Source organism: Tyto alba, unplaced genomic scaffold, assembly GCF_018691265.1.
Source record: "Tyto alba isolate M040663 unplaced genomic scaffold, T.alba_DEE_v4.0 Super-Scaffold_38, whole genome shotgun sequence".
Lineage (NCBI taxonomy): Eukaryota > Metazoa > Chordata > Aves > Strigiformes > Tytonidae > Tyto > Tyto alba.
The window spans coordinates 39,667,101-39,689,127 of NW_024881313.1; the positions used below are offsets into that span (position 1 = coordinate 39,667,101).

At 43.0% G+C, this 22,027-nt stretch overlaps 1 protein-coding gene across 6 annotated transcripts in view; it reads right to left on the reverse strand.

Moving 5' to 3' along the window:
• Positions 1 to 3,441: 3,441 nt before the first annotated feature.
• The window catches only part of SNAP47 (synaptosome associated protein 47), a 32,117-nt gene continuing 13,531 nt past the window's right edge, over positions 3,442 to 22,027 (reverse strand). For 3 of the 6 annotated variants that reach the window (XM_033011789.2, XM_042802039.1, XM_033011770.2), the window contains 3 exons: positions 20,849 to 21,333; positions 16,755 to 16,885; positions 4,432 to 7,086 (listed from right to left, as the gene is read on the reverse strand). In XM_033011789.2, the coding sequence (XP_032867680.2) occupies positions 6,940 to 7,086; positions 16,755 to 16,885; positions 20,849 to 21,333 (763 nt within the window). In that variant the 3' untranslated portion in view covers positions 4,432 to 6,939. Of the gene's footprint in view, positions 4,000 to 4,431; positions 7,087 to 7,413; positions 8,433 to 12,092; positions 13,437 to 16,754; positions 16,886 to 20,848; positions 21,334 to 22,027 lie in introns of those variants that run through there. The other 3 variants (XM_033011797.2, XM_033011781.2, XM_042802040.1) reach the window with 3 other exon arrangements.

A 22,027-nucleotide genomic window follows, 5' to 3' on the forward strand; every position in this document is an offset into this window, starting at 1 on the left:
TGTGACTCTGGCAGGAGCCTTTCAACCTGAGAAAAGACGCTGCAGAAATGGTCCCTTCAACATCCATGTCCATGTTCTCCTTTCTCCAGTTCTTTTCCTTCCTCCTTCCCGTACTTCCTTCTATGAGTTCTTGCCATAAATGGGGAAAGAGGCGCTGGATTAAGAAAAGGATCCTTACCTGATACATCACGGATTTGGCTGGGACTCGACACCTTCTACACAAGGTAAGATGAGCCAGGGCACATCTGCAGCTCCAAGGTAGTTGTACGTGCTTGCTTATCCCATCAAATGCAAACATCTTTGTCTACATCAAGCGGCATAAAGGTAAAAATGACATTTACCACAGCATAAGAATATATAAATATGGATAGTCAAGCAGCTGACCTCTTGAGAGCTCACAGCATAACACCCTCAGATAGCTCCTTGGCTTGCTTTACCACCAGGGTGCAAGATCCGGCTCTTTCATTTCAGGAGGAAGGAGGGGAAACTGGACAGAAAAATGTGGCAGGAAACCTGGGATCTGATTGTCATTTATTTCCACCCACAGTGCAGCAGGAAAAGGCTGGAATCTATTAAGCAGTTCAAAATTGAACTGGATCCAGTTGTCAAGCTGAACGCTTGATGTGTATGGAAACAGAAATTCACCACAACATCATTTCTAGCAGTTATGAAAGCATAGAGATACAGGCATTCATTATAAACACTGTCTCCTGAAAAGCTTGCATTTCAGACAGCGTACTGATTAGCAAGTAGTAAGATACCTATTACATTTAAAGTCAATCTAACATGATCAAGGAACAGAAGGAAAAGTGTTCTCCTTGTGGTCTACGGGATGGGATATGAGCTTTCTAGCCAGGAAGATGCTGCTGCAATTCTGCTTGGCATTGGTGTGCTGTAGGATTACCAATGAGAAAAGTGAAAATATCATCTTGGCCATGAGTGTCCAGAATTAGGCAGCTTCCTGTGAAACCTGTCAGAGCTGCAAGTCCTCTGAAACCACAGGGAGCAGAAAAGGTGATCAAGAAGTTTGGTGCATCCATCATCACTTAATGGCACTTTGGTACCTTGATTCCCTCTTCCTATAAAAAGTCATTTCCAGTTCAGAGTTGGTTTAGCTAAAGGTAAAGGCTTGGCAAACCAACGTGCTAAAAACCATGTGGTCTATTTAGGTAAATATGACTTTTGAGGCCTCACAATGGTCCGTACCAATTTCAATACCTGTTACCACCTCTGCCCAATGCAGGCAGTGATTTTTACACAACTTTATGAATGCCAGGAGACGATTTAAAGCTGATACACCCTCCAATATTCACCATGCAGCATAACCAGAAAGCCCAGTCAAAAACTCAGCCCAAACCCTGTGTTAAATACACATGATTAATACAGACTATTAGATGAAAAAAAAAAAAAAAAATGCAAGCCCTTAGTGTGGTTTGCTTCTTACGCAGAAGTTACAAGCAAAAGAGTGGAGGCGGCCCAAGAGGTTCATTTCCTAAGGGAGAATTCAAGTCCTGGAAACCACTTCGCCGAACACGGATTAGTTTTCCAGCCTCTGGTGTTCAGCAGCTTGGCTTGGTGGAGATGCCATCACGGAAGGGAGCCCTCGGCATCGCTGCCTACCTGCAATTACCCTCTCCTGCCTCTGTTTGCGTTCTCATGGCTGGAAACAACATCCACCACCACACAAAGCATCGCATTAAAACCATGTGCCATATGGAAGAAATCAGAAGGCTTCCGAGTAGGTCTTTCTTTCTCAAAAGGACTAAAGCAGCCCTCGCAGACGTTAGGCACCGAAGCTCACATACTCATCGTCTAAACCAGAAGCAAAGTTTTAAGCAGCAAGTGTTTCACAAGCCTAGGATAAACGCCACACAATGATGAAAAGCCTCAGGAGCCTCACCGAGTGTTAGAAGATGGTCCTGCTCCTAACTGAATGGCTTCAGAGGCTTAAATACAGTTTGTGGATTAGTCCTCCTTGCAGGCTGATCCTTGAATCTGTCAACGGGCTGGTGTCTCTGTTCCCATCACCTGTGAAATGGTGGGACCAGTAATTCATGCTCCAGAGGGAGGTTCCAGTGGGCTCAGCATTCGTTTATAGTACCCAGTACCGCTGGGTTTGCTCCCCTAATTACAAAAGAAGCTCCACACTAGGATGGGCTTTTTTAACACCAGTTAAGACTCAGGATGATTTAGGGTACTGAGTAGATGAGAAACAGTGATATTGCCATGTTACAGATAAGCAAATGAAACACCAAGAGGAAAGAGCCCCGTTTTCAGCTGATACAAAGGGAGCACGCCCAAAGCGAGCACAAAGTCCAACAGAGAGGATGTGAATTAAATCCCAAGCAATACGCACAGCTGGCAGCCTGTAGCAGTGCCAGCAATGAAACCTAGTCATACGAAGGGCAGATTTTCCTCCTCAGGTTTCATTCTCCTCTCGGAAGCACTCCCATCCCACCCAGCACAGCAAATTTCCTCTTCCAGAAATCTCAAGGACTGTTTCCCCCCTCCATCCTGATATGACCCCGTCCACCAAAGCTCGTTCTGTGCTGTCAGCAAGATACTCAACCAGCAAAACCAGGGTCTACACCCAAATCTACACCATCTTTTTGAGAGGCAAAACCCCCATTGCTCTCCCACTTCCTTACTACTGTCTCACCCCCATGAGCACCCGTATGGTTCAGTGGTTTAGCTGTCAAAAAAAGCCAGAGTAGTTCTAGCTCCAGGTTTTTTGGTTTTTTGTTTTTCTCTAAGCTGCCCCAAATCCACAGTTCTAAGCAGGAAAGCTGAGCACAGCAGCACACGTGGCTAACACCCAGGCAAGGACCCTTTGGAAACCAGAAATCTTAAGCCTTAACTCCATTCTGGGAGCTGCATCAGGCTGGAATGGTCAAGGTGTACTGCTGGCTCTAACGCAAAAGCTTATGAGAGCATCATCCATTTGGTTTAATTAGATCCAGGATCTAATTAAATGCTTAGGAAACAATCAAAAAAAAAAAAAAAAAAAGCCAGAATCCTGACCTCAAGCATCTTAATTTTGGTGTTGAGCTACTTTAACCCCTCTGCTGCCAAACCCTAAAAGGGTTCAAATCCGCTGGTTTTAAATTAAACCACTTGACACAAGCCTATGACTAGGACCGTTACAAAATTATTTTTCCCCTCCAGCAGGCTGAGGTTTGACACGGCTCACACACAGCGAGGAGAGGGAAGGGATACTGCTGCCATGGTTTGTCAGATTAAAAAGTAAATACAGCCAATTCCTCTCCCAAGCACTCTTCCCAGAGGCAGGCTTCAACACTTGCGAGCAGCTTTGCTCCATTTCCTTCTGTGAAGAGCATACCAGAGGTTTCAAAGCACTGGCTTTGGAAACACAGACAGCTATTATGAGGCTTTGGGTAGATTAATTAATTGCCTGAAAAAAGCTCCTTACACCACTTTGTCTGAGGATTGCAAAATGCCATGTTTATTACCAACGTTTCAGTGATTCCACAGGAGACATTCAAACTCCTATGCAGAAATACATTTAAGCTCCAGACATTTCAGGCTCACTCATCACTGTGAACCACAAACACACATCGGATTATAAGCCCACCATATGATACAGTAAAATCTAGTTCTGTTTTGTAGGAGCTGAAAAGCCTTCCCAAGTAAAATCTTTTTATTTTTTAGGTCAGAATCTCTTTTATTACTTTTTTTTTTTTTTTTTTTCTTGTATCCCTTAGTAACAAAGCCCCTCGCTTTTCACATTGTAGTAAAAGACCTGCAAAGAACTAACAAACTGTGCATATAAAAGGCAAAAGTTATCCTAGAAGTATGTCTCTGAGCCTCATGGGGATAACAATCATGTCAGTGAAGAACGAAGCACGAGAATACTGTTTGGCACACGTTACCTGCTGCGTCTTCCCCCGTGGAGCATCTGTCCAGATCTGCAACATTATTTGGAACGTAACGGTGCTTGGGTTTCAGGTAGAAGGGAACTGAGGAGGCTCAGAAGCACTTCTGGCAACAACAGAAGCTGTGTTATTACACAGTAAGTCTTGATCAGAGTAAAATATTGATACTCGTGTACCAATCAATAAGCTGTTCAAATCGTGACACATCCAGCGGTTCTCAGCCCACTCACTCTCTAAGAGCTGGAGCAGCTCCTGTGCCGCAGTCCCCAGGGCAGAGTACATTGTGCTGACATTCCCCCACTTCATTGTCCAGCCGAGGATAGCTGACACTCACATTCCTAATATTCTACCAGTTAATATTCTCCCACCACCACCCCTTTTTTTTTTTTTTTTTTTTTTTAAAAAAAAAAAAAGTGTCTATCCTAAAGCCCAGCCCTACAAGAAGTGCTACATTAAATTCTGTTCCACAGTATGACAAAGGGGTGGGTAAGTATTTTTCACTGCCACTTTCTCAGCCAAGTGAATACAAGAGAGAATATCGCTATTCCAAGATATTTAATAAGAAGAAATTACAGATTGAAAGTCCTCCGGGCACATGAAATTCAGCTAATACGCCGCTCAAGAAAGGGTAACTTCTTACAAACAATATCACAATTTTTTGCTTTAGCATGGACGTGTTGGATTAACACAAAGCACGAAATACTGAATCAGAGGCAACAGCTAGTGCTAAAACCCACAACAATAAAAAGTATGGCACAAAGAATGCTAAACTAAATGATGTGTAATTAGTATTTACTTTTGGCAATCCTGGTTTGGACTAATTCATGTCAGAGATTCGTTCCCAGTCAGCACCAGGTTCAGTTAACATACATTTCGCGCAAAGTATACTTTAAAATTCATTAAATAATTAGTTGTGTAAACATATTTTCCTTTCACAGTAAAACAATAGTGATTTGGGTATTGGAAACAAACAAAAGAACCCCAGACAATATTTTATTTCCCAGTACATAATGTAGGTTATATATAATCAACCATATTCAGCAAGTAGGTAAAGTGCATGCCAGTAACAACTTGGACTGTAAATTAAGAACTTGCAGTGCAGAAGTACACTTTACTCCAATACTAACAAACTAATATGAAGTAATACAAAACAACGTAGAGTAAGATCCTGAAAGCAACATACTCTATGTGATTTACTGTACCATTCTTTAAAAGGTAGGCTGAATTACTCTGAAACAGGAAAAATTCACATCAACTATTAGTGGAATAAACAGTTAAAAGCTTCACTAGTTAAAAATATTGCACCAAAAGTGTTGTATTTGAAAGCAATACAAGAATTTTTTTAATATAAAAACACTTTAAAAAAAAAAAAAAAAAAGACATATTACAATAGCTACTTGGAACTAAAATAACTGGTAAACCATAGGAACTGATGAAATGTGAGTTCTCTGCCATAGGTGATAGATACATAGATTACCCGGAACCTCTCCTATACGGTGTGAAGTTTGGGGTGGAAAAGGTCTCCCACTGTCCTGTAGTCTTGATGGAGCCAACTCTAAACTCAACAAAACCTATCAGACAAAACTGACAGTATTCCCTTTTATTTTAGAAATACGGGTCTGCAAGAAGTCTTGAAATGCTTCACCACCAGTTAGTGCAAACCAATAAAAGCCACGAGACAGATAGATCCTACCACGACTATCAACCGTTAATACAAATGCCTACAGCTCCGACCACAGGCCCCTCAGCCTGTGAGTCTGAGGCAGACACACAAAAACCCCCACAACCCATGAAGTTCCCATTTCGAGAGCTGGAGGCCAACGGTGGGGAGACCTTTGGAAAAATGAAAGGCAGAGAAGCAAAGGGACAAGAGACCTTTCACTAACATCTATCAGAGATGTGGCAGCCCAGCTCCAACACGGTATTGAAGGACCACCCTAAGCAAACGCTAAGTTCACGATGCTCTGAGGACGCTGCATCCCATGACAGACTAATACCAAAAATATAAAACCACTGTGTGCAGGTGAGGGATACAAAGAGCAAACTCCAAGAATGGAATCAATCCACCTGTGAAGAAAATCGCTTCCTCCGCTCCAAAATCAATTTCTTCACTATGGGTGCAGCTTAAAGGGGAAAAAGAAGACACACAAAACTGTGTAGATGATGGTCGACGATCAGCAGCCCCTTCTTGGAAAGCAGAAGCATGTATTTAACTTTGACACTTACTTTTTACAAGTGGCTCAATTAAGCAAAACATTTATCAAATGGCCAAAAAAAAAAAAAAAAAAAAATCTGCTCAATAAGTAGATGTCTCTACCAATCCATGCACGTTAACTAACCTTCTCTTGATTTCCCAGGACATGGCAACAGACAGCTGTGGCCACTAAGTCTTCATTACTCTTATAAAATTTCTGGGTACGTTAAAAAGCACGATTCAAACCTATTAAAACTATTTGCTCAGGGAACACAGGGTTTTATCAGCATCATTTGCTCACCTCAGCATTAACTTACAAAAAAAAAAAAAGCTTCAGTGACTTAAAGTTGGACATCTGGCCCTTAGTTCTGCTATTAACTATTTTAAAGAAAGACCTTGAGAGAGAATTAATAGGCTGTAATCATCTAAAGTAGTCTCATATGCAGTTCATTTCTCCTTCACTTCTTCATTGCAGTAAAAAAAAAAAAAAAACCAACAAAAAAAAACAACTTTTAAAAGCAGCAACGTAAAAAAGCACATAAAAGTTGATTCAGATTATATCACATCCCTTCATATTTACAGTTTTTCTGTAGTAAAGAATCCACTATCATTGTTTCACCGCAATTAAAAATCTTGCCCTTTTTAATCCTAAAACAGCCTTCAAACATCATCCAAGTCTGGAAACATTTTCAAAACCCTCAGGAACTCAACAACAGCAGCATCGTATTCCAGACCGTATTGCAAACACCTCCCATGCAACCAAAGTGCCTATTAAAGAAACCGTCTTGGAAAAATACAGTTCCCCGAGCCTCCTCTTCCTCATGATACCATCGCCAGTGGCTCCTGCGGGTGCTACGTTAGTTTCTTTATTCTACGGTTCTGCTTATCAATATTCAGCGTCGCACGGTCTACGGAGGTAGTGATGGAATCGAGGGCTTCGTCCTGTCTCTCCAGCTCGGCTTCTGTCTCCAAGGCAAGGCCCTTCAGTTTCTTTAGTATCTGTCAGAAGAAAAGACTGAGAGCTTTCAGCAAGCGACCGGCCGGTTCTTTGAGAACTGCAACAGACCCATGGCAATCAGTTATTTTATTGCTTGAAAGGACCAAATCGCTTGCTGGAGTCGGCCCTGAAGCACGCTGGTGAAAAGACACAGGTCTTGCTCCCGTGAGCTGAACTGAGATGAACTAAACAATGAACGAAAGACCAGAAAAAAAATCAAATCTGAAATGCCAGGGTTGTATGGAGGGAGGAGGGAATGAATTAGAAGTAAAAAAACAAAAAAAAAAAAACAAAACAAACAAAAAAAAACCAGTGTAAACATCAGCTTTTTGCTGCTTCTGTTAGTTTCTCCTTGGTACGTCTGTATCTTAGAGGAGTAGCTTGTCCTGAGATGTTGTGCACGTTGAGAGCCGATGCGGAGAGCACGGCTGGTGCAAAGCCAGGAGGGGATCACGTGGCTGAAGGCGTAGCAAGGTTAGGCAGGGACCAGGTCAAAGGACAGAAAAACGCTGTTTTACTACAGCCCACTAAAGAAAGAAGTGTCATTGGATGGAGCAGAAGGGAAAAAGTGAGACTTGGGCAACCAAACAAATAATTTTCAAGGGACTAGAGAGGGTGGTGTGGTATGAACAGACGCCAAGGCAGCCAAGAGGCTCAGGCTGTACCCGAGATGAGAAACAACAGATGCACTGGCCACAGCTCTATTCCAGGCTGCGAGCATTATATTACATATCAACTGGTTTACACTACACTTAGCAAATCACTGTTCGTATGCGGGACTGTAAGTAAACACCCTGAGCTACTCCAAGATTGAGAAGGAGACCCTATTGCCTGAAAAAGCCGCTAGATACTGGTCCAAACAGCACAGGAGCCTCTGAAGGGAAAGGAGAAAGCCAGGCTGATGCATTCTTAAGGCTAGGAGACATCCGTCACGATACCATACGCTGACTTACGGGGCCTACTCATCTTTAATTTTCATCAGTTGACACAACCCAGTCCAAGAGCAGGGATCCAAACAACACAAGAAAAATCAGTCTTAGCTCCTTACCCTGTAACACTGGCTCCTTTTAGCAGCAGCCCCAGGCATGAGTTATAGCATTGCCTTTTCTTCCCTCTTGTGGCTACTCCCTTAACAAGCCTGGCTGCGTGAACTGAAAGCACCTGCCTGGCAGGCAAGTCTCAGCTGCCTTCCCTCAGGTGTATCAGAGGGAGATCTGGAAGCACCGTATCATCCTGACTGGAAATCCAGCTCCTCAGTCGCTTCAGATCGTGAAGGGCTTGTCTCTGCTGGCCTGCGTGATCTGCTGCCTTAGGCATCCACAGATGGGTCCGCGAGGGTATCCCCACTCTGCTTAAGAAGGGAAATTTATCCAATCAACTGCCATAAGAGTCTCCAGGAAAGCAAATTACCCCAGCACTACCCCACAACGTTGACTGCTGTGGTGCATGAACATCCAGGGAACGCCACTGAAGACAGCAGCCTGTCTAACAAAGTACATCTGTGGCTTTTGATAAAATAAGGGAAAAGAATTATACTTTATACAAGTTTAATTTTGGTTTTGTTTTCTTGTGTTCCTTTTAGAATCTGCATCATCAGGTCCCAGAAGGCTGCTGCGAAACAGCAGCAGCCCTTTTGCCCCCACGCGGGGCTGAGCTCTGCAGCAGTCCCATCGTTTGCAGCTAGGCAAGTTACTGGTTTGAGAAAAGCAGCTAGGAATATCCTATCTGGCTGGAATGGCAGGGGGAATTTTACGCAGACAAAATGCTTTGACTAAAGCTGGACGTCAGCCACAGTAGTGAGATTTATCTCGTAAAAAAATCTCTCAGCTCTTTCCATAAATCACAAGCAGCTAGAAACACGGCTCTGTGAATAACTGGTTTTGCAATTTGGCTGCCAAAGCAAAAATACAAAACAAACCATGGATCAAGCTTAATCTACCTTTTTCTGTTCTTACCAAAACTACAAGCTAAACCCTCCTCTGTTTCTATTCCAAATGAAACACTTTGGGATCTTTCACTGTAACAGGAAAGAGAGGCTGAATTCCCCAAACTGGAGGTGGTAGACGTGTATAGGATACGCACCAAAAAGAAAAAATTACATGATCCGATCTATCATGGATACAATTCAGGACACGGGTCTGAAATAAGGTCTTGCCTCTCCTGAAGAAGTAACTTTACTACTTGGAAAGGGGAAGCTCAGAGGCACCTCTACATCAATCCTTCCTTTGAGCTTCTTCTGCATGTATTTTATATCTACAAATATACATATAAATACATAAAGCAGCCAGTGATACATGAAATGACTCCTACCATTCATAAAGTCACAGTATAATTAAGATTTAAAAAGACTTCTGAAGGTCTTCAGGTCCACCCCAGCCAACTAAGAGCAGGGCCAACTCCAATGTTCACCTGAGAATAGATTACAGGGTTTCAGCCTCCACCCCAATAAACCTTTAATTCTTTATAGTGGATTAAGAGAGAAGAGACCTCACTCCTTCAGTATATCCTGAAGGACGGCAGCGAAAGACACGTGCTTCATCATTCCCTGATGATTTAAACATGGTCTGTGCTGACATTTTTTTCAGCAAGCTTACTCAAAAGTTTTATCAAAGAGCAGCCCCAAATTTGTTTGCCAGCACAGTGGAACGGAAGCAGCAGCAGCTGCTGACGCTGTCGAGATCACAGCTGGGCACGTGTCCCAGGATGGTCCCATTCAACACCTCCACCTTCTGCTGCAGCAAAGCACACGCTTTTGGAGGTTTAGCACCAAGCACCCTTAGAGGTGTGGTAAGCGGAGCTTTCCTGAGCCATGTCCTCACCCAGCACATCTCAGGTTTGGGAAATCCATTGAACCGAGCACACGAGGTCAATGTGGTGACCTGCGGTGCAAGCCTCCAGGAGAGCCACGCAGTAAAGCAGGGGCTGGCACGAGAGGATGCAGAAAGGAAGCGGGGACACTCCTCCTCCCCCACCTCTCCAAGAAGCACCCCATTTATTTGTAAATCAAAACCGTGCCAAATAAGGCCCGGGTTTACCACAAAAAAACAGTTTGTGTTTAGTTTCAAACCAGATTACTTCTGATCGACTTCGCGTGCATTAGAGCATGCTTCACATTTAAAATACAGAAAAAGACACGATTGTTGAGGACTTAAAAGCTTTTAAAACATTAAAGCAGTAAAATGGAAACTCAGCTACAGGGCTCTGCTCAGTTCACCTGCCAATTAGGCTCTGCCTTGAAACAAATCGGGCAATGATGATGTGGTTACTCGCACACAGAAATAAAAGGCAAGCGGCTCACTTTCATCTGCTAATTCTCTTTGCCTAAGAGAGTCTGGTAATAAATCCCTTAACCCCTTGTCCATCAGCATCTTCAACCGTTCAGGCTGAGTGCTGCTACTCAACCCAGTGGGACCTGAAATGGTTAACATGCTTTTCCAGCACAGCCCACATAGCTTGCTGGAAAGAGTTACTGGAACCTGAAGTCTGGCCAAAGCTGGTCACTATTTTTGCAAAGCAAAATGATGGCAAGATGTCTAGTTATCACTGCTCCAGTTCTGTCAGCTGCTCAGAGCAGCAGTGCCTTCTGTGCCAGCACGTAATTTGGACAGTGAACCAAGACGTGAAAACTCAGCATGAAACTCTATCTGTTACACAAAGCCAAACAGCAGGTATGAGCCCATCAAGGATGCATTTTAAAGGCACATTTCCTCAGGCACTGCTCAATCCCACATTGAGACAGCCTCAGATTTATGCCACCGGATTATAATTTGGAAAGTCTGATTTATCCTTGTGGCGCTGCCACAGACTTTCTGCGCAACTTTAGGCAAGTTACCTAATATTCCCACGCAGAGTTCTCGCTGTCAAAAACAAGGAAGCAAATTTGTCACTGCTCCCCCAATCCGCCCCGTGTCGAGCGTTCAACTACAGCAGACTTGGGTCTTGCTGGGAGAAGAGGTGTCCAGTCAAGCTCTGCACCCCAACTTCTTGCACAGACTATGGGGAATTAGACAATGCAGTGCAGTTTAGATCATGATACATCTGCTCTATTTCATGTACCTGCTTGAAAAAGAGTTCAAGTGCTGCCCATTCCCCTCTGCTTCGGCTTACGTGAGAGCCGAGCACCCGGTTTAGTTGGAGCAGAGGCACAAATGGAATGACAGAAGAGGACTCCAAGCCCGTGATCCTGCTCAGTGTTTAGCCCTGTTACTTTATAATTTTGCCACACCAACCAAAGACCTATTTGCCACACCAACCAAAGACCTAAACTCAAAGTGTTGGGCACTGTGCAAACAGAGATTGAATCCTAAAGGCCTTACAAGGGAGATCTCAGTTTGGTTTGGGCCCCGAGATGCCATCCTAAGAACACAATTTAGATAAAACTTGTGAAATATGATCTACTTCCTCAATACACGGAGTATCCAGCAGTCAAAATAAGATACAGAAAGTGTCACTGTGGAGGAAGTATTGCCAATTGTAGGTTGAACTCCCTGAAATCCTCCCCAAGATCCATTCCATTATCCCCATGCAACTGAGGTCTGAATGCTAAAGCAGAACAGATGTAACCAGAAATAGCCCTTGAATGCAGCTTCCCTAGCCAAATTCACCCGTTATGAGGAAACAAAAGTGTCATTTGCAGCACTCCAAACCAGGGTGCAAACAAGAGGTTTTGACAGTGACAACTTGTCATGATTTAAGACAGTGCTTCACCTCTGTGCTGATCGGCCTGCAGCTGAGCAAGAAGGGGGGACAACTCCTAATATATTCCAATTCATAGTCCTATTATAGGCTCAAACCCACAATGAGGATTAAGTGGATTGATCTTGCACTGAAAATATTAAAAGGCCTGTTCACATCCTCTCCTGTAGCACCTGGAAAGGGGCAGGGAGACAGCACAGAGCAGCAACATCTTAAACCACTGCAACACAATTTACTAGAGGACATTTGTCAACGTCTTATGAGACAAGTGCAACTTGCCATAACAAAAACGTACGGATTTTCCTTCCTCTAACAGGCTTCCTGTTTGAGACTGCTGCTATCAGCACTTGCCTGTAGCTATGCAAAGCACAGACGTTCCTTCTGCTTGATCCAGGGTTGGGTTTGGTGTACGAATACCCAAGCTTCAACATCAGCCACTAGCAAAAGTGCTTCTGCCTGCTCCCAAAAATCAGGCTGTCTCCTGTAGCACAGAATTTCTGAGCACAGAAAACACTGGAATAGGCAAGATGGACAGGACAGCAGGTCCCTTGTATCTGAAGCACACAAAAGCAGACAAGTTTTAAAGCATCAGCTCTTTTGAGCCAGTGGCTATTTGGACAGTTATGGAAGGCTCACTGTTTACCATCTTATTTTTAGTGGCTGATTTCTCCCATTATTTCTTCTTGGACTGATACAGAAGTCTGATTTTATTTACTTTCCCAGGAAGTACTAAGCACCCATGGTGCCTCTAACATACCGCTGGCCTTGTCTGGAAAAAAATACTCAAGCAGCTCCACAAGCTTAACTACCACCTTTTATTTTGGTACCATTAAATACTTAAGTTACACACAAGCAAATACAAAGCGTTAGTTGTGAGGACCTCAGTTCTCTCCCCCCATATTGTGCCTTCCAAAAAATAAATCCCAGGCATGCTCGTTACACATGTCTGTTAAGATCAGCTGTCTGTTGATTGCTATAGGCCATGGAACAAGGCCATCCTATGAGCAAATTTGGTATTTAGCACTTGGAATGAACGGTTCCTCAACAAAAAGCTTTTTCTCTGACCTAATATTTGTGATTTCCTGAGTTGAGGGCATGATAAAAGGGTAAATAAACACTGAAGAGACTCTGAAAGTAGCAAAGGACTGAAATGAACCACCTAAACGCAAGACAACATCGAGGAAGCAAACGTCAAAGACGTGCACCAGGATGTGTTTTTTTCCCAGATGTTACAGAAATAAGTTCTTTACTACTATCTCTGTTTTCATGGCATATGCGATCTGCAGACAGTAAATATCAGGGCAACAGTTTTTTGGCAGGAACATTTTCGGAAATTAGAAAGCACTGGTCTGGCAAAATAAATTCAAATTTAGTGAATTCCCACCCCCCTCGACCACAGCCCTTAAGCTAATATTATCATATCCCCTTCCACACCCGGTGCCATTATGTCAGCCACAGCGAGGCGGTAGGCAGAGGCTCAGCCAGACCACAGAAACTTCATAGGCTTCTTTCTCCATCTCTATAGCACAATTGAGGAACACAGCTCACGCTGCCACAAACTCTGTGTTTTTTAACATAAACATCCCTTCACGAAGTCCTGGTGAGGTCCGTTCCTCAGGCACCCAATCCCAACTGCAGATGCTCAGGGCTTCCAGCTCTAATGGAAGGAATTTAGTATCATTCGGCAATTCCTGTTGCAAAACTTCTATTATTACTACTGCAAGTACTTTGTTTTCGAGGAGAGAGGAAAAGCGACAACTATTTGTCTGTTCATCGCAATTTCCTCTTATTTCTCCAGCTTCCAAAGTTCTGATGGACTCACCCACATCCCAAGTAATGAGGGGGACAGAGCCGAGCTCTTCTGGGCTTTGTGATTTTGTTCAGGTTTGTTTTCTTTTTTTTTTTTTTAAAAACAAGTGCTTGTACTATAGCTAATCAAAGAATAAAAGATCATAATCCTCAAGCGAGGAAACTGCTCAGAAAAACACTGTGGTTATAACATAGGGAAATCAAACACCTTTAATTCACTCATGGAAGTCTGATGCCACAAGTATCATTGTCTTCGATGCATGTTAATCCTTTGCACTTGTAAATCTTTTCCCCCTGTAAATGCTTTACAAACCTGATTAACCATCATCCTGCTCACTCCCAAAGCGGGAGCTGAACTGAAGCAGTGCAGAGAAGCTCTCTGGGAGCGACCGCATCAATGAAAGACAAGTCCTTGCTCCCAGCTGAAATGACTACGTGACTACACATTCTGCTCACTGATGAGACAGGCTTGGAGAAAAAAAAAGGACAAAGCAGCAGGCTACACCTCTGCAAGGAGCACCCTAAAACGTGCGGCTGGCTGCTTAAGGCCACACAGCTCAAAATGAAACAAAGCTCCTGGTTTCCTGCCCTGCTTTCTCTTTATGGATTTAACTCGCTTCTCGATTATAAAAATGACTGAAGAGGGCAAATAACGCCTTCGATAAAGTCTTGACATACCTTAGATAAGCACTGAATGTCCTCCTCGGATGTAGTTTCAAGATCTTCAACTCAGTGCTGCCAGGAGTTCAACACCCAAAAGGCTTTGCATGGCATTTACCATGATGTTGCCCTTGAACCCCATTACAATACATCCCCAACCTCCCTATCTTTCAAATCTGTTTTTCCTGGTAGGAACTCCCCTCTTCAATCCCACTTTCCTTCCCTTCCACTTCTTTACACTTCCCCTCTAAACCTCACCACATTCTCTCCTAACAGAATCAAAAGATTCTGAGTTATTTTCACTCTGCTTTGTGCTCTAAAGCAATGAGAAAAAGCAGTGCTTGGACAACAACCGGGAGCAGCTGGAGAGACACCAGTCTCTGTGAGATGAGAGGCTTCATTCCCATTTCACAAGACTCGGAAGAGGCTGAACTCCCCGTCCTCTGCTCCTCCAGCCACAGCCAACTGCTTTGAGAATATCAAGCACCAACAAAGGTTGGTGTTCAGCTGTCAAAAACTGGCCATGGGGAAGCAATTCCTCGAGAGCCTTTTTTGCAAGGTGTAGCAAAATGTGTCTTCAATAGCAGTCCGTGACCAACAAGCCTTCACATCGCATTTAGTTTTTCTGGGTTTGGCTACAAATCAGAATTATAGTGCTGAAAAGCTCAAAGCTAAGGGAGGAACAACTAGTCCTTCTGAATACATAACAGCTGTACAAAGCGTATGCACGCATGAATAATAGATTACTGGTATTTGTACAACTGTGATTGAGAAATACTCTCCTTTAAAATCCTCCAGAAGGTCAACACTGCTTCAGAAAATGCTTATTTTTTGATAAAATGATAGATCATGGAGATGGATTCTTTAAAAGACGAGAAGAACAGAGAATGATTAAGTGGTGAACAGTCCATTTTGTTTTTGAAAAAGCCCAAATAAGATATTTCAGTCAAAAGCTCTTGATTATATTTTGGTTACTGAAGCAAGTTTTGGTCTAAAACTGTGTATTTATGTGGTGACTCCTAGTAAGGAAAACTAACAGGAGTTTTATAGGAATTACAGCATGTACCTTAAAATTATTAATAGACTGAAATGATGATTAAAGAGGCCTGACTCTCAGAGAACAGGTGCTCAGCAACTATTGGGAAAAAATCAGGCCAATTCATGGCCTGTCAGTTTGGCATTCAGATCCTCTCCCCACCCATACCACCCCACAACCTCGCCCCAAATCATTAACTGGCTTAAAAATTCTTGGCTTGGTGTGGTATAAATAAACACCAGAATTGTCTTTTGAGCTCTAGTTAAAGCTTGAAAGCAGTTTGTTTTGTTTTCAACAACACTGGCCATTTAACACTGTGTTTCTAGTCTACCATCCAGCACAGGGAATTTCAGAAATTTCTAAAATTAACCTTCTGCTAAGGTTAAACTCTCACTTGCCCAGCTGTCTTTTCGTTGTTTTTAATAAACAGATTTTTCCTGCAAGAAGTTTTTGGTTTTAGCCACTCGAGTCACTACTAAGTGTTTGTGACTCTGAAATGCACTCAAGCTAACACAAGTTGCCAGATTCTAATTCCCAACTAGAAAATAAAAGAAGGGGGCTAGAAAATTGCAGGCTTGGCTAAGGGGCAATAGAATTAGCAAAGACTTCACATGATGCTATCACCAAGTTACAGATGGAATATCAAAGAGAATAAGATGCTAGAGGAAGAAAAAGAAGAAAAAAAAAGGAAAAAAAAAAAAAAGAGAATAAAGTTTAATCTTCCGTCACATCGTCTGATGTTCTGATGTGGCTGTGATCATCACCAGTAAACCTATGTTAACGGAGAAACCACTAAAACCATAGTGCTTTGCTTTTCCAGTTAGTTCAGTGTTTCAGATCAACCACATACTACAAAAAAAGGGATTCTTTACTAAAAGTTCTGAACATCAGCTATGAGATAAATTCCTTAAAGAGCCATTTAGAGGAACAATATCAGAACGGATTACTTTAAATAAACATTTTTTTCCCTAGTACAATCTCCAGCCTATATCCCCTTTATTAATTTTCTGGGCTGCATACTTATTTTCTAGCTACAAGTTCTCTCTGTGTGTTTATAAAACACTTTGATCAGCTTTGTGGATGTTTTGGAAGTAGAACTGTTACTGCTTACTGAAAAGAATAAGATAGCATAGGGAAAACACAAAGAAGCTGATAATTATTTAATGGTTAAGTTTCTTAATCTTCAGAAAAAAACAGGTTACAGTTCAGGATTCTCCTTGGGTTATAATCCTATCACTTAATATATTTTGCTGATAATCCCTGCCTCGTTCAAAATTGTTAAAAGCAAATATTATCAGTGTGTTTTAATCACAGGCTTCAATAAGCGATTTTTAATATATGATCATCTAAATGTAGCTGGAGGAATATTTTGTTAAAAGACAATGACTATGTTTCTGGTGATGAAAACGCACATTATTACAGAAGCAGAGGGAGTGAAACAACTCTTATCAAAGTTATCTCAACTTATACCTGTTTAAGCTCTTTTGCTTCTTCCTGGGAGATCTTCTCTTGCTTCTGCAGCTGAACCTGGTCGTTGTCCATCCCTTCTCTGCCTCCCACCGGAGAGCTGGGCTGTACCACTCCTCCCAGGAGTCCTGTGGCTGCAAGAAAAAAATCCTGTGGTCAGACTGCCATCTCCTGTACCAAGGGGGAGGACCAGTGCTAGTATCAAACCGGCTGACCTCTGCTTTGCTCCAAAGCCGTTTGTGAGGGGACAAGCACACTCAGAGAAGCCTAACCCAACCTGGCCTGTTAAGCTCCCTTCTTCTAGAAAGGATTTGAACTGAAATTTGTACAACACCTAGCCTGGAGGTGACCAGGCTGCCAAGAGATGACTTATTATTAAAGGCAGCGTTTGGAGAACGGGTTCATTTTGGGCTGTGGGGATTCATCTGAGCAAAGAAGCAGCAGCAACACTCTCAATCAGATACGTGAGGATTCTCCACCTGCTGCTTCTTCTCTCTTTAATCTTTTTAATTACGGAATTTAGAAGTGATGAATCAGGGACAGAGCCCAAGAGTCAAGTCAGCAAACCCCTGAAACAGAAGGGCAACACTGACGCTAACAGCCACCCCCAGCTAAGCAGCATGGATGCAATCCCTCGTGTAACATGCCACCTGTCCTTTATTTAAAGCATCGGCTCTTATTGCAGTATCTGATACTACCCAGTAGGGTAGCAGGGACGTGCTGCAAGGAAAGGTTGTTATTTCTGATGCAGATGGGTGCTAAACACCCGAGACACACATCTTGGCTCCTAGAGGCGCTTCAAACCTCTCCGAAGCTCTCCCCCTTAAAGAGGTACCAAGAAGGCAGCGAACGCTAACGCTGCCACCCGTGAGCACATGGCCTGACGCAGCACCGGACGACGACAGCAGCTCTTATGTACATCAGGACAGAAAGCAAATCGGATGCCAGAGCTCACTGCCAGGTCGAAGAGCTGGTGCCCAGCTGGCTGGCCAACTGACAGTGTATAACCGACTGCTTTGGATAGCATTACTTCCCCGTGAAAAGGGAGACAAAAGCTAAACCAGAAGTACCAAATCCTAAATCCCTCTCAAGTAATTACTGCAAACTCATAATCCCTGGAATTATTCAGATATCAGCCTGAGAGTCACTGAACTCGGCCACCGTCAAGATTTAAGACAAGCAAGTCATTCACTGTACTAGTGTTACCCTGTGCAAATGCTCCTTGTATTCAGAGGGGCTAAGAACCAGGCACTGAAAACTGCTGCTTATGGTAATTTACTATCGTGGTCTCCCTCAGATGACAAAGTGAGGAGGGAATGACAGACCTTCCCATGGCAGCAAATAGCCAGACAAGATTCCTTCTGTTTCTTATCAGCTGAGTGTCACCATATGCCAATTATTTCATGAAAACCAAGAAATCTATCCATTTCACTTCATTAATCTCGCTGAGGACAAGAACAGGAGGGGAGATATGACAGAGGCGCACAAGAAGAATGGGACGAGGAAGGAGATCTGGCATTTCCCAGCAATTTTCTAGTTTAAAAAAAGGAGATGGAACTTAACAGAAAGGCAGAAACATTTAAAAAGCAATTTTGTTTCATTTATGTCACACCCAGTTGGACTGTAAGACTCGCTGCCACCACGTGAGGACCAGAAGGTACCAAACCTCTGAACAAAGTGCTGGAAACTCATAATAATGGGAACGTTCGGTCGCAGGGGTAAGCAGGAAAAATTCAGCAGCCTCGAAAGGGATAAAAAAAAACCTGTTGAATGCCAGTCTTTGGCTATAGGTTTGAGACAGCACTGTCCTAGATTGTTATACTGCAGACTCACTGTAGGATTTCTTGTGCTTTTTAATCCCGGGTAGCTTTATCAGCTATTATCGAGGATATTTTTGGCTTGGGAAGCACTGGCTCCATCCAGCACAGAACCCCTGTTACAAAACAAACCTCACTGCTCTGTCCTGAGCATTTAAACACCCGTGCGCCTTGGTCCAAAGAAATACAGTCAGAAAAGACATGCAAAGCAACTAAAAATACTTCCAGATAATCTGGTGCGTCTAAAACTCTTCACAACTTCCTCTTCTAGGCGGAATCAAGCCAAAACTCTTAGGAAAGATGAGGGGGTTTTGTATTTACTTATACAAACGTGCAACATGCACAACTTTAAGGCAGGATTTATAAACAGAGAGGATCCAGATGAGACTGTGACAGTTGTGGAGACGTTCATGTCTCTGAGCTGCACCACCGAGGGCAAAGAATGCTACGAGCCAGTTCACAGATCAGACGTACCTCTGCTGCAAGGATATTTCTCCTATAAGTCTCTGAATCAACATTCGCTATCTGAAAATAGACACATATATTTTATGTGCACACAGAGGCAGGCACGCATAACACAGACTTTTCCCCCCACCCTGCTTTTAGGAAAAAAAAAAAAAAAAAAAAAAAATTTCAAAATCAGTATTTCCACCATGTGAGCAGCTGTGGAAAAAACCCAGAGGTTAAAACACAGTCCGTGACTGCCATCTTGTGACAGAAGACAGAGGGTGACAGACTCCGGGGAAGGAACAAACAGGGTTTTGGTGGAGCTGGAGAAGTCAGGATTTCCATAACCTCCAGTTTTCTTTACTGCCATTTCCAAATTAAACAGTCAAAATGCAGGTGGGGGTAGGAGAGCAATATCCTTGACTCACTGACTCAGATGCAAACAGAGCAGAGCAGTGGGAAATTAAGCACAGTAGGGCTGTATAACCAATTATTTTATGTAACCAGCCTTAAGACCATCAGGAACTGAACACCAATTTGCTGGAATAACTCTGCTTAAGAAACCAGCAGGTTGTTTTTCCTCTAAGTTGTTGTGCTGACGTTCTAGTGCCAGATGCCCAAGACTTACTTCCTTAAAAATTAACAAGGTTTTCCAAGCTATGCCCCTTGACAACTTGTCAACAAGAGGACATTTTCCTCCCTGCTCAAGTCCAGTTTTAGCTCGGTGGACAGAAATAGGTTCATCTATTGTTTTACTGTGTCCTTTTTCTACTTGTTTTTAATATACTGGCAATAAATCCACCCACCAATTTGTTCTTTTCTCACTAACAGTTAGGAAAAAAAGAGGATTCAGGCATGTTGATAGAAATAAATTCCTAGCAGACAAAAATTCACCAGGTCTCCAAATGAATGCAGGGTTGGATTACAAAAACAAAAACAAAAAAATAAACAATGCCCCCCCGAATTTTAGCAGAAATAAGAGTAGTAAGGAATGCCATTCTTATGGTTGTGAAAGGGCTTTAGTCTCCACTGTGTTTTCTTAAAATGATTAAACTATGCATTCACCTAATCTGAGACCTAAAATCTCCTACATCCAAACACCTGAAATTGTCAAATAACAAAATTCTACTGTTTAAGATATGAAAGTTAACATGGTGTTTATTCCATATGTTATTGAAAATCTTGCTGGACTGAAAATTTGTTTTAAACTTCCTACAATTAATTGAAGACAGGTTTAATATAAATATGCTTCCAGCTACAAACTGACAAAGGAAAAAATAACGAGAGAGGGCTCTGAAGCATGAAATCAGGAGAGAAGAATGGATTTCTAACGACCCTTTCCCACAGAGTGGCACAATACGGAATTGGTGACCGCAGGAAAAAGAATGACATTGAGTTAAAACACAGACCAGTAGCTGAAACTCAAATTAAACTAATCCTTTTACAAAGTGGTGTGGAGTTAGTGACACCACCAGCTGAGAGCACAATGTTAGAGAGGGCTTGGCATATTCCAGCTGTCAGGCTCCTGAGGGACACTCAGCTTCAGCATCTACAGTCACAGGTTTTGCTAATGTAGTTGGGAGAAAGTAAATCCAACTAGACTGGGACTGGGCCACACACTTCTGTCATCTCCACTCTCACCCCCTTGGCAAGAGGGTCTAAAGTCACCTGACAGTTATTGCTTGTGTGTTATCATCAGCATGGTCTCACCGTTGGGGCAAGGGGGGGGGAAGATTTGCCTTGTAAATATTATACACTGAATTTGAAACCCACTTGGAAACTTTTGATGCTAGCGTTATGGTTTACAGACGGGTTGCTTTGTCTGTCACATACCTGCTTGCCAAATGGAGGTCCCCAAATCTACCTGAGGAGACTTCCTGGCACCAACAAATCCTAGGGCATCTTCTAAAAACTGTATCTTCTTGCTAAACTGCATCTCCAAGATGGGGATTGCTTCGGGCATCTTTGCTGACAAGAGCCGGTAAGAGGTGTCGGGCTTCCCGATAAATCTCTGACGGACACTGATTTCATATGGTGTATGAACTCTGATATCATCTACATCCCTTGATTCAAACCGGTGAATGACCTGAGAATTGCAGTCACTGATTTCCAGGCCAGAAGCGAAGAGCGTGAGTTTTCCTGGCTTGACATTTGAGTCTGTTCTGTGGGTGATAATAACTGGAATTCTAATTACGATTCCTTCCTGGTTCTTCGAATCGGAAACTGTGGCAGTTTCCTTTGGCTTGGTTTCCAATGGCGCTTTCCAGAGCTTGCTGCTAAATGGCCACCAAGAAGGAGATTCGAGCTCAGTCAACAACCTAGAGGAGAAAAGAGAGTGTTAGAAGAGTGAAAGCCAATAGGAGGGTCGTGCTACCCCACCAGTTCAAAACAAATTACCATAGACACAAAGATTTCTTAATACTGAATCCAATCCTCCATTACACTTCACTCCTCAAACCTATTCACAGGTTACCAGGATCCATCCATTTTAAAAACAGGCTTTTCTTCATTTGCTAACAGGTTGGAAAGCGGTCCCCGAATCTCACTGTTCTGATGTGAGAAATCCAACTTCCAACTGGATTTATTAAGGCCAGTTTATACTCATCTGTTCTTCCACTAACACTGCACTTTACCTCAGTGTTTCCCCACTCGGCCGTCACCACCACTGCCTTTTTCTACCTCAGCCCTGTAGTCTGATGCCACCTTTTGCTTTGCACCCCACTCCCAAATTCCCATTGACAGTTAAAACACTGAGAGTGAAAGGTTGAGGCTGAAGAGGCCAGCAGAGACTGCCCACCGGCATCCAGCATCTGCCTCACCATCAACGTTGGTGTAGCTCCTGAAGGAGACAGGCCTCCTTGCTGGGAAACTGGTGCCTTAGCTCAAAGGTAACCAGCTCATTTTACAGAGGAATCAAGCAACTGCTCCCAGGGAAGACCACTGTACAGCCAGAAATAACACAAGGAGTCAAGCCCCTCATTTCTAAGAAGATGCACCTAAGCAGGCACCTAA